Consider the following 13,274-nt stretch of genomic DNA (forward strand, 5'->3'; position numbering starts at 1 on the left):
CTTGACTAAAACACCTGCTGATTCAGAGACACGGAGCAAAAATGAGTAAAAACGACACTAGTGACTGAATAAAATGCAGATAGAGATATTTTAACTGAGGAAACTTAAAGACAATAAACATACGATTGTGACAATACATGGTTTATCTGTGTTCTTCAAGCAGTCTTGGGTATTTTTATAAGGATGAAGTATGTTTATAATGCAGTACTAATCGACATAGCCTTTATCACTGTATATATAATACTATAAAATAGTATGATTTCTGCCTCATTCTGTGATTTGAAACCACATCGGATCATAAAGTTATTTCAAACACTCGACTGATGTTACGAAGTTAATTTGGAGAAAGAGCATGTCAAAAAATATTATCTTTGTGACAACAGGTGTGTAAACAGGCTCATACACATGCAAAACTGTATGGCACAAGTGCTACTGTAGTACATTTATTCATCGCTCGGACTGATTTTTGTCGCACTGTACAGCCCTGAACAAACCAGTTCCAGATTGTAGAAGGAGCTCCTCATTTAGCGATAAACTTCCGTGATGTCTCTCCACACGGTTGCACACCGAAATATGTCCAGAAAACAGTCTGTGCTTCTTTACCTGTGCTGTGTTAGCTTAGCTGAACCATTGTCTTTCCAGTGTGGCTCTTTGGCCATTAGCCCCAAAATTGCTGCAGATATATTTCCTTTTGAATTGGACACTGTGTGATTTCAGATGTATGTGCCGTTTCAGATTTGACAATGACGGCGAAGCGCATCCCAAACCCTGGCCAGTTCTTCAACGCTCAGCTGAATCCGGCGCAGAAAGAGGCGGTCAAACGGATCCTGAGTGGAGAGTGTCGTCCCACGCCATACGTTCTGTTCGGGCCTCCTGGCACCGGGAAAACCATCACTCTCATAGAGGCCATTCTGCAGGTACAACACCAGTCACTGCAGATTGTGCTCGAGGCTGGGAGTCTGTGAGGCAGAGCCATTTAAAATAAACTATTCAATATTTAAGAATTGTACAAAGTTTGCTCAGTTCATCTCTAAACATGAGTGCATTCTCTTCAACATGAATCTAGCGCAGTCAGAACAAATACAGGGAATATAATCAAACACAATGCGGTAATTGTCTTGTGTTTTTATCTTAATCATCTGGTGCTGCATAACATAAACATTTGATGTTTTGTTTTTTTCAGAAAATCAGATCGAGGGCATGCTTCACAAAGTTTAAATAGTCCTAAAAATAGCCACACTACAAGCCATATTACAAAAATATTAGTAATATAAAATTCCCTAAAAAATGAGTCCCCTAAACATTAGGTACATTGCTGCTGATTCAGAGACACGGAGCAAAAATGAGTAAAAACGACACTAGTGAAGAGAAAAACTCCTGCAGCATTTGAGACGCACATCAAAACACTTGTTCAACTTCTGATGAATGACAGTCACATATTTAACGTGCAAATGCATTTTGGGGCTGTTGTACTTTTACTTTCTTTTTTATTTTGTAGATGTGGTTTATGATGTGCATTTGTTGTTTTGCATTCCTCATGATAATAAATGGGTAGAGGTTAAATGTAAATGGGGGAAAACTCATCAGTGAATTTCTAATCTGAGCACTGATGGCAGACACACACACACACACACACACACACACACACACACAAGTGGTGCATGTTGCTCAGAACTCTTGCTGAGTTTGCTGTAGTGCGTGAGCTGAGGTCAGATGGTGAATATGTGTGAACTCTTTCGGTCTGTGTGTGCGCAGGTGCATCACCGCATCCCCTGCAGTCGTGTGCTGGTGTGCACGCCCTCAAACAGCGCCGCGGACCTCGTCTGCATGCGTCTGCACCAGAGCGGATTCCTGCACACCGCCAGTCTGGCTCGCGTCAACGCCACCTGCAGGCCAGAAGAGGTGCGGTCATGCTTGATAAAGCATAAATTATCAGTGTTGGGGGTAGTAACGCACTACAAGTAACGCCAGTTACATAATCAGATTATTTTGTTCAAGTAAGTAGTAAAGTAACGCATTACTTTTTAATTAGGAAGAAAATATCTGAGTTACTTTTTCAAATAAGTAAACCAGTTACTTTGTTTCCCCATGTATTGATTAAAAGCTCTCCTGTGCTCATGTTGAGAGAAATCAGGAGCAAGATGTTACTTTAGTTCTAGAATAAATGTGAACATGCATTAATTCATCTCACTCACAAAAAAACTGATTCAGTGTTCCTCAAAATGAATAAAACGGTGAAATGCAACTCAGAATGTGACACAAATATGCAATAATTAAATGTTAAATAATACAAATATGCTTAATGTATTTAATCCCATTTCATTAACAAGTGTCTTTTCTGCTGAGCTTCGATGTCCAATTCAATCATACTACTAAGCAAAAATGACTTTAGATAAACTAACATCTGTTCTTCTTTTTTTTTAATCGCTGAAGATGTCTGAACTTCTTCTTCTGCGTTCTAGACGAGAATTGACTTTTCCTTCAGCCTGAGGCTTTTGGTGCCAAAAATAGAACTTTTTATATTAAAAACAAGCAAGCGATATTGTAATGCGTTACTTTTAAAAGTAACTTTTCCCAACACAGGGTAAATTATACAGAGAAAGTGAGCAAAGAACACGCCATTGTCAAAGAACATTATGACTGACTTCAGTCTAGCGCGAGTTTAAGCACTCTCAAAAAACTCCCTTTACAATCAGTAAAGCTGTCTATGCACGGTTTGATGAATGAATCTCACAACAGCCGTAATGGATTTAGTTGAACTGTACAGCAGCATTTAACTGAGGATAGTGTGGATATTACGTCATTGATATGCGACAGAGACGAGCCATTATTTAAAACTGGAATTTCTCTGGATTTACAAGTCCTTGGGATCTTTTGGGATAACGTTGAGTACGTTGAGTTTCATTAAAAATGTCTTGTTCCAGAAGAGGATGGATCAAACTCTTATGGGTTTGGAATGACATGAGGGTGAGTAAATGATTAATTTTTGGGTGAACTAACTCTATTTAAAAAACTGTAAAAAAATTCTGTTACTTTATTTATTTATTAATGATTTATTTGAATAGGGACAGGTCTAATATGCATAGATAAATCTGCAAAGAACAGCCGTCTGATGCCAGTAACAGTGTTCATAGCGAGAGCTAATTTGCAACACTTGTCTCTAGAAGGGCTTTTATAAAGTACAAAAAGTGTAAGGATAAGAAAAATACATAAAAATAACCTTGCATAAAAAACCCTGATAGATAGATAAAAATTGTCTAGTTGCTAGGGTGTTGCTATATGGTTGCTAGGGTACCCGGGGTGGTTGCTGATAGATAGATAGATAGATAGATAGATAGATAGATAGATAGATAGATAGATAGATAGATAGAAAAATTGTCTAGTTGCTAGGGTGTCGCTATATGGTTCCTAGGGTACCCGGGACAGTTGCTAGGGTGTTTCTATGCAGTTGCTATGGTACTCGGGGTGGTTGCTTGGGTGTTGCTATGCGGTTGCTAGGGTACTCTGGGTGGTTGCTAGGGCCATTGCTAGGGTACCCGGGGTGGTTGCTAAGGTGTTGCTAGATAGATATATCGATAGCTAGATAGGCAATTATCTAAAGCCAGGGTTTTTTTTTCTGTTACTGGAATTATAACATGACAAATTTAAATTGTGATGAATATTCATATTTTGTGTTCTGCAGTCTATGCCGGAGGAGCTGCGTCAGTACGCCAGAGCTGGAGAAGATATTCGCCACGCCAGTTTCCATCGTATCGTAGTTTCCACTTGTTCCAGCGCTGGAATGTTCTACCAGATCGGTCTGCGGTGAGACACAGCCTTACGTTAGATACACTACATAAATATACCTTAATATACATCAAAATAATCTGATCAGATTTTTTTTTCCAAGCACATTTGACCAATTCCAAACCACATCAATCTTAATAACTACTATTCATTTTACATGTAATGATGAATAAGCTGCATATGATTGTTAACAAGGGCTGGAAGCGAAAAACATTCAGGTGTGCATAATTATTAAGCAGGGTTATTTTTACAGGCAAATGGGCCAAACAAGAGATTTAACTGAAATGGTGAAAATTATGAAATGCCCATGAGATACACACTACAGCAAAAGATAGAAATATCTTTTAGCTGCTGAAAATACTAGTGTTCTAATAATTTTGGCCTCCACAGTATAACTTATAAATGATTATATGAAGAGTTCATTTGCAAAAACCGATAAACAAAAACAAAAAAAAAAGCACTGATTGCCGTGCATTATTCTCCACATATAGTGCGATCTGAACCCTAAACACGTTTTGTCAAAAAAGCCGGTTTTGTTCACTTTCAAGGCATCGCAAGTTCACGTTTTACTGCAGAAGATGACAAGCGCCTTGTTGTTTCTGAACAGAAGCCGATAAATCCATTTCAGCGAATCAGCGCGCTGCATTCAGGTCAGGTGACAAGGCTACTTTCACTCTGAAAAGACGTGCTAGCTGAGAGGAGTCCCGTCAAAGCTGACTAAAGTGATCGAGGATCATTTCGACGAACTTGATGAAGCTGTGATATCTTCTTCAGGGCGAAAAAGGAAAATAAAAGCTGAAGTGTTTTCACGGAAGCTTGCAAAAGCAGCGCATTACAATGGTGAGGGAAAAGCTGCGTGTAATCACATCCATACAGTTTATGATCATAATGATAACAACGTTTGTCAGGCATCTACATTGTCATCTGAGGAGATTAAACGAGTGTTTTTTTTAAACTCTAAAACATGAAATGTGGAGTTATCTGCTTTTGCTAAAACAAACTTTTAATATGTAAAAAAAAAATAAAAAATACTTTCAATGAACTTTAATTTAGTAAATTACCTGTATTTGTTTGTTATTACTACTTAATCAAAACAACTCGACTGCAGTTAGATTGATATTACTTGGAGTGCGCAATAAAAAAAACGTGATTTCTGAAAAAAAAAAAAAAAAAGATCGGTTATCGGTTTCTTCATATGTAAAATAATAGTTAATAAGATTTATGTGGTTTGAAATTGGTAAAACATGCTTGGGAAAAACAATATAATATTGACTTGCATGTGATGTTAATGATGTGCAGTCAGCTCTTGTAAAGACGTGGGTGTGTTTTGTGTGTTTTCAGTGTTGGTCACTTTACCCATGTGTTTGTGGATGAGGCGGGTCAGGCCACTGAACCCGAGTCGCTCATCCCTCTGAGTTTACTGTCTGAGACGAGTGGACAGGTGAGAGCCAGCAGAGTCTGTGTGGAAGCACTGGTCACTGCAGACTGCTTCATCCGTCTCTGGTTTCTGCAGATCGTGCTGGCTGGAGATCCGAAGCAGCTGGGGCCGGTGGTGAAGTCGAAGCTGGCCGCTGTGTTTGGACTCGGCGTGTCTCTGCTGGAGAGACTGATGGGAATGCCGCTCTACAGCTGCAGCGAGAGAGGATACAACCCCCTGCTGGTCAGGAGGCTGCATTACAAGGGATTGTGGGATATATGAAATATTCTGAGATAAATGCAGCTTGCGCTTTAGTTACAGGATGTTTGACATGCTGTCAGTTTCCACAGTAAATAATTCAGTCTACAGGAATTGATCTGTTTTTGTGAAAACTGATACAATTTTTTTAGGAAAGATTGAAGAAAGTTTTTTTTTTTTTTGTGCTGTCAAATGATTAATCGCATCCAAAATAAGTTTTTGTTTACGTAATATATGTGACCCTGCAGCACAAAAGCAGTCTTAAGTCGCTGGGGTATATTTGTAGCAATAGCCAACAATACATTGTATGGGTCAAAATTATACATTTTTCTTTTATGCCAAAAATCATTAGGATATTAAGTAAAGATCATGTTCCATGAAGATATTTTGTAAATTTCCTACTGTAAATATATCAAAACTTAATTTTTGATTAGTAATATGCATGGCTAAGAACTTCATTTGGACAACTTTAAAGATGATTTTCTCAATATTTAGATTTTTTTGCACCCTCAGATTCCAGATTTTCAAATAGTTGTATCTCAGCCAAATATTGTTCTCTGGGAATTGAACCCACGACCTTATGCGCTGCTGACGCAATGCTCTTGAGATGATGTATGAATCTCAATCTCAAAAAATTGACCTTTATTCATTTGTATATTATTTATATATTTAATGTGTATATATAAATACACACACACACAGTATATGTTTTGAAAATATTTACATGTATATATTTATATAATTTATATTATACATATATATAAATATATTTAATATACAAATATAACATTTTTCTTATATACATGCATGTGTGTGTATTTATATATATATATATATATATATATATACACACACAGTGCACACACACATTACGTAAACACAAACTTTTATTTTGGATGCGATTAATCATTTGACCGCACTTTTTTTTTTAATTGGTAAAGCAGTTGACATTGTTACATAAGATTTATCACTTTTGATCAGTTTAATGCATCCAAATGTACTCTTTTCTTCAAAAAAGGAAACTTAAAAACTATTATACTAGATAAAACTTATTTAACATAGATATAAAGTTTTTTAAACATTGGAAAACATATCACCTTTAAGAAAAATGCAGATTTCTGATTGTGTACTCCATGCGATCACTTGTTGATCTTTGTTGTAAACAGAAGTCTCTGCAAATTTGAGAAATGAGTAGAAATTATTGTTTTAGTATGCTGTGGTGATCGACTCAAATGTTGTGATAAAACTTAACTAAAATACTAATTTAATTGGATATTTTCTTTTTCTTTCTTTTTTTTTTTTAGTAATTGTAAAAAAAAAAAAAAAAAAATCTTTATAAATGTATATTTATTTCAGCAAAGCTGTAATAAGACAGTCACGAGGAGAATCACACCATGGCAGAAGCAAATAACTATAGTGATGTTAAAAATTAAATCTATTGATATCCAACAGGTGCAAAGTCGGCAAACAAAAGTATTTAAGTGCAAAAATAAAACACTTTTATTTTGAAATGGTTTATACTCTAGACTAATTTCAGCTTTGAAATAATCACCGTCTCCGTCAGGAACCTTTATTGACACATCATGATTTAAGATGAAATCAATAAAAACATTTAAGGGAGAATCCTAGTGCATTTGCACATTAAAGTGGCACAGATTTCCTCAATTATTTCAAATGAACTTTCCATCGTTGCAGCATGCACTGAACCTGGAAACCCCAGTCTAATAATGGTTCTTATTTTCCACTGATCGGGAACACTTCCCAGACTCCTGTGATGAGTAGTGTATTAATGCGTGTGGTTTTGTAGGTGATGAAGCTGGTGTATAACTACCGCTCCCACGAGGCTCTGCTGGAGCTGCCGTCGCGGCTGTTTTACGCCGGAGAGCTGTGTGTTCGCTCTCAGAGGACCGTCGTGGATGCGCTCTGCCACTGGAACAGGCTTCCCACTAAGGGCTTCCCCTTCATGTTTCACGGCGTGCGGGTGAGTATCGACTCTTTCACACCTGCCTCTAGTTCAGAGAACACACTCTGGAGCGGTTCACTCGTGGTGAGCAGTCTGAGCCAACGGACCAAGCGGTATCATAATTCATAACGGGAGATATGTTACGTAAATGCAGCAGTCAGTGTCTGATTCTGTGAGTGAGAATATTTGTTTTTGCATTTGAAAACCAAAGAGCAAATCTTCATATTAAAACATTGTGTAATTAATTGCTCTTCTCTGCGCATTACAAGAATAAATATAGCTTAATATTGCTGGCTGTAACTGCATTTATATATATATATATATATGTATAATATGAAGAGTTTGTGCAAAAACCGATAACTGTTTTTTTTAATTTTCAAAAATCATGTTATTAATTATGTTATCATGTTTTTGTTTTATTGTGTTAGTTAGCTGTATTTTAAAGTTATTGTTTAACCTAAATCAAAATAACCCAGCTGCAGTTTGTTTGAGATTAATTGGAATGCACAACGAAAAAACATGATTTTTGAAAATTGTTAAAAACGGAGTTATCTGTTTTTGCAAATGAACTCTTTATATATAGAAAATCTAATTATATATAGATGGATATATTAGAGCGGGATGACTGCTACATTTGTTTGGCGTTTGCCAGGACCGCTATAAAGCCACAATAAGCTTTGCAATGTTGCCTTGTGAAAGCGAACCGGACCAAGAAGAAAAAGCAACATTGTAACAAATTAAGTCCCTGTTTGGGAACAAAGCAAACGATGTACAGGTCTGAAAGCACCCTCAGACGCCATGTGTGTGTGTGTGTTTGAAGGGGACTGAGATGAGAGAGGGCAATAATCCGTCGTGGTTCAATCCCGCTGAAGCTGTGCAAGTCATGATGTACTGCTGCCAGCTCGCGAAGAGACTCTACAACCCCATCGCAGCGACAGACATCGGCGTCATCGCTCCATATAAGAAACAGGTGAGTGTCTGTGAGTTTCAGAGCAGGTTTAGAGTCGACAAAACCAAACAAATCCAGCCTGGTTTAGATCTGGGGCCTGTACCATGAAGCCGGTTTAGCTGGCTAGTTTCAGTTTAGTTTGCACCAATCCTAGGATTTAGGTACCATGAAAGTGGCTTGGCTTTTCATTGCCATAGTAACTTGCACTCCACAGCTGCTCTGGAGCTGGTTGTGTTCTGGGTTCGAGATCTCAAACTGAAGTTGGACCAATCAGATGTGAGCAAAGTGACACATGTCTGTCTGACGCAGAAAAAAAGTCACTCCCCCAGTTTCTCTTCCTACAAATTAACTCTTTCCCTGCCAGTGTTTTTGCTGATTTTCTCTAAAATTTCACTGCCCCCAGAATATTTTGTTGTATGAATATCTGAACATGCAGTACATCAACATAAAGATCAGACCCTCTGCTTCCAAACAACAAAAATCTCTTCTAGCTTCACGCATTGTTTTTTTTTTTTTTATCAATACTTTTTGGATCAACATTCCACTCGAGAACATTAGGCAGTTTTCATTTATACGCGGTTAGTGTTGATGATCGCATTATTTTTCATATGCATATGCTTGCATATGAGATCGCTCGTTTCTGCGTCTTCCTCGTCTGTGTTTTTGATCAGCACTGTTTAGACTCATTCAGGAGATGCGTAATAGCGCCCCCTAGCGTGTAACAGTGAAAACACAGAAACCTGGAAAATTCTGTTTGGCTGGGAAAGGGTTAAAGGTCACTATAAAGTACCTTAAAATAATTACAACAAAATTGTCTGGCTTTAATGATAATTACAATTTGCATATGATTTATATAATTATAATATGATTTATATTATTATTAATCCATTACACACAAGCACTTTTAGTTTAACAATTATTAAAACATTTATTTGAAATGAATATTAATATATACAGATCATATGTAATATAAGCGGTAGAATCAATAGGTAACACTTTAAAAATGGATACATGTGTATCACATGAGAAGCGTTTCTAAACCTGAAGCGTCATAAGTTCTATTACTTCTGTGATGCACATGTGGCGTTTCATTACATGCGTTTATAGCGCTCAATAATGGCCAATCCATAAAAACAATACTTCAACATTTTAAATTGCAAATTGCAAAAAAAATACCCATCACGTCCCGTCACACTGGTGGTACTCTAAAACTTGTTCTAAGGCTGGCAGCTCTGTGCATGCAGAAAACCCCTCAGACACCGCATCTGTTCGTCCATTTCCATGCATGCAGTCGCTTTTATCCTAAGCAGCTTCTAAATGCCGTTTGTCATAGAGCCAGAAGTATTGAGAGGACACAATGCCAGGATTACTAGTTAACAAGCTAAGTTTCAAGTGAATTGTCAGTCATTATGTAAACTCCCGTTTAATCAGCAGACTTGTCTTTCATGGCTTGTATCATGATGAAGTCCTGAGATGTTTGTGTGGTCAGGTGGAGAAGATCCGTGTGCTGCTGCACAGAGTGGGTCTGGGAGAGGTGAAGGTGGGATCGGTGGAGGAGTTCCAGGGCCAGGAGTTCCTCATCATCATCATGTCAACGGTAACCAGTGTTTTCACTTCCTTACTCTACTTAAGTGCATTTTCATGTCTATGTGCTTTATCAGAGTAGTTTCATTTCAAGAAACTTTGGAATGTAGTGAAATAAGTCAAAGCATGATTTCATACTTTTTACTCCACTGCATTTCTTAAAAATATGTAGCTCTTCGTTATTTTGAACTAGAGAAATCGTCACCTGCTCTGAGAGGTGATAGTGCTGTCTGATTTGTAAATCAGCGTGCAAAATCAAATGATTCAGTCATAGCAAGTCTCCATTGAATGGTTCACTGATTCAAATGATTCAGTCAGAGCGAGTCTCTTTTGAATGGTTCACTGATTCAAATGATTCAGTCAGAGTGAGTCTCTTTTGAATGGTTCACTGATTCAAATGATTCAGTCAGAGCTATTGAATGGTCAGAGCGAGTCTCTTTTGAATGGTTCACTGATTCAAATGATTCAGTCAGAGCGAGTCTCTTTTGAATGGTTCACTGATTCAAATGATTCAGTCAGAGCGAGTCTCTTTTGAATGGTTCACTGATTCAAATGATTCAGTCAGAGCGAGTCTCTTTTGAATGGTTCACTGATTCAAATGATTCAGTCAGAGCGAGTCTCTTTTGAATGGTTCACTGATTCAAATGATTCAGTCAGAGCGAGTCTCTTTTGAATGGTTCACTGATTCAAATGATTCAGTCAGAGCGAGTCTCTTTTGAATGGTTCACTGATTCAAATGATTCAGTCAGAGTGAGTCTCTATTGAATGGTTCACTGATTCAAATGATTCGGTCAGACCGAGTCTCTATTGAATGGTTCACTGATTCAAATGATTCAGTCAGAATGAGTCTCCATTGAATGGTTCACTGATTCAAATGATTCAGTCAGAGTGAGTCTCCAGTTAACAGTCCACTGATTCATATGATTCAGTCAGAGTGAGTCTCCATTGAACGGTTCACTGATTTAAATGATTCAGTCATAGCAAGTCTCTGTTGAATGGTTCACTGATTCAAATGATTCAGACAGAGCGAGTCTCTATTGAATGGTTCACTGATTCAAATGATTCAGTCAGAGTGAGTCTCCATTGAATGGTTCACTGATTCAAATGATTCAGTGATTTAAATGATTCAGTCAGAGTGAGTCTCCAGTTAACAGTCCACTGATTCAAATAATTAATAAAAACTAAACATAACAGCTAATAATCTTCCTTGCAGCCCCAGCACATACTAGATATAAAACGAGATATAGTAGCCCGTGTGTGCATAAATATTAATCAGTCAGTACCTTTTCATTTTAATATTCAAGTGCATTAAAAATCAAGTGCTTTGACTGGAGTGGCGGCTCGCACTGTGGAAATAAGTGAACCGAAGGACCTTTTTGTAAATTGCATTGTACGTTGGGGCTGCCTTTATAAATCACAACAATTAGACGAGCAAGACCGATCGTGTGAAACTGGTAAAGCATCTACTGCATTATAATGAATGTTTGGAGAGCTCAGAACACTGTTTTCTAAACTGTAGGTCCGATCCAACGAGTCCTTGCTGAATGAAGAACTGCAAAGCATGCTGGGATTCCTCTCCGACCCGAAGCGTTTCAACGTTGCCATCACACGAGCCAAAGCACTGCTCATTGTGATCGGAAACCCACACGTTTTAATCAAGGTGAGATTTAAAGCCCTCTTCACTCAATCCAAACGAAGGACATCTGTGTAGATACTCAACACAATCCAAGCAGTTTAATCACATAACCTTTGATAACTCAAGAGTGATTTCAGACCAAGGTTTTATTTCTTTCCACCTGGAAAAGATTTAATAATTCATATTCATTTCTATTAAACAACTTGAATTAATGGAATTAACTCCCCGCATTACAAAAATCATTCCTTCCTATTTCCTTATATGAGCACAAGACCAGTCACAAGGGTCAGTTTTTTTAAATTGAGATGTATGCATCATCTGAAAGCTGAATACATAGCTTTCCATTGATGTATGGTTTGTTAGGATAGGACAATATTTGGCCGAGATACAACTATTTGAAAATCTGGAATCTGAGGGTGCAAAAAAATCTAAATATTGAGAAAATCATCTTTAAAGTTGTCCAAATGAAGTTCTTAGCAATGCATATTACTAATCAAAAATTAAGTTTTGATATGTTTACGGTAGGAAATTTACAAAATATCTTCATGGAACATGATCTTTACTTAATATCCTAATGATTTTTGGCATAAAAGAAGATGGATACAATGTATTGTTGGCTGTTGCTATAAATATACCTGTGCTGCTTATGACTGCGTTTGTGCTGCAGGGACACGTATTAATAATTCTAAGGTGGTGATTTGGAGCCCCTGACAGACTCTGAACTGTGTTTCGTGTGCTTCATGACAGGACCCGTGTTTCAGCGCTCTGCTGCAGTACTCGCATGATAACAGAGCGTTCCTGGGCTGTGATCCTCCAGTCAGTCTGCAGGCCTCGCCAAGGTTCGAGGCTGTTTCGTCACGTTCATGAACTCGCTGTGTTTCTCTAGATCAGGACAACATGGTTTCATCACTTAATGCTGTTCTTGTTTTTCACAGGATTCTCTCTGAAGAAACTTAGACATTTCTCGGATCAGCACAGTGTTGCGATGACTGTTCCATGATTGTTCTGCGTTAAATAAATAATCGTTCGGTTATCTAGCCACTTTTAGCTTGTTAGCATCTAAAGAGCTCCCTGAAGAACCGCACTGGATCTGGAGAGAGCCAGCGTTTATTTCTCTTGTGTTCCTTCAAATGTGTTACAGAAGATTAAAAAATAATTTCAGCAAGCATTCTCATTTTATGTGTTCTTGCCACTGGATCGCATATGTTTGAGCTTGAGAAGCTGATCTTCACATTAGCGTGACTCCAGATTATTTTATGTTTGTCTGACCAGCAACTAAAAACAGGCTGGTGTGTGCATGATAATGTAATGTAAAAAGTGTAAAGTTCAACATTTACTATTACATGATTAAAATTAAATGCAAGTTTATATTAGCTCCGGTTCATTCATTCATTCAACAAACAATGAATAGTTGTATTTTCTCTCTTTTTTTTGCAAAAGCAAAGAGTTCAGACAAAGAATAAACTTCAGTGATAAAATCATGAATTACAGTATTTTGGTAAGTACTTCATTTCCATGCTGTTCTGTCATGGTCTCGCATACATTAAATCCGCACGGAAACGTGATACAAATCTGATGCTTTTTCAAGGTTATCTTGATCTTTTGCAGGTGCCTAAGCCATCTTTTAAAATCATTTGGCTTTGAGAAATCAAAGTTTTTAATAGATCTGATTTGATAAGAA

At 37.5% G+C, this 13,274-nt stretch overlaps 1 protein-coding gene across 1 annotated transcript in view; it reads left to right on the top strand.

Moving 5' to 3' along the window:
* Positions 1-12,888, top strand: part of mov10l1 (Mov10 like RNA helicase 1) — a 34,674-nt gene extending 21,786 nt beyond the window's left edge. Inside the window, exons 15-25 of the mRNA XM_016500078.1 lie at positions 736-917; positions 1,756-1,902; positions 3,683-3,804; positions 5,128-5,227; positions 5,300-5,446; positions 7,269-7,442; positions 8,245-8,394; positions 9,863-9,970; positions 11,477-11,617; positions 12,341-12,432; positions 12,529-12,888. Of these exons, the coding sequence (XP_016355564.1) occupies positions 736-917; positions 1,756-1,902; positions 3,683-3,804; positions 5,128-5,227; positions 5,300-5,446; positions 7,269-7,442; positions 8,245-8,394; positions 9,863-9,970; positions 11,477-11,617; positions 12,341-12,432; positions 12,529-12,550 (1,385 nt within the window). The 3' untranslated portion in view covers positions 12,551-12,888. The remainder of the gene's footprint in view (positions 1-735; positions 918-1,755; positions 1,903-3,682; positions 3,805-5,127; positions 5,228-5,299; positions 5,447-7,268; positions 7,443-8,244; positions 8,395-9,862; positions 9,971-11,476; positions 11,618-12,340; positions 12,433-12,528) is intronic.
* Positions 12,889-13,274: the final 386 nt, after the last annotated feature.

Source organism: Sinocyclocheilus anshuiensis, unplaced genomic scaffold (assembly GCF_001515605.1).
Source record: "Sinocyclocheilus anshuiensis isolate Anshui unplaced genomic scaffold, SAMN03320099.WGS_v1.1 scaffold270, whole genome shotgun sequence".
In the NCBI taxonomy this organism is placed as follows: Eukaryota; Metazoa; Chordata; class Actinopteri; order Cypriniformes; family Cyprinidae; genus Sinocyclocheilus; species Sinocyclocheilus anshuiensis.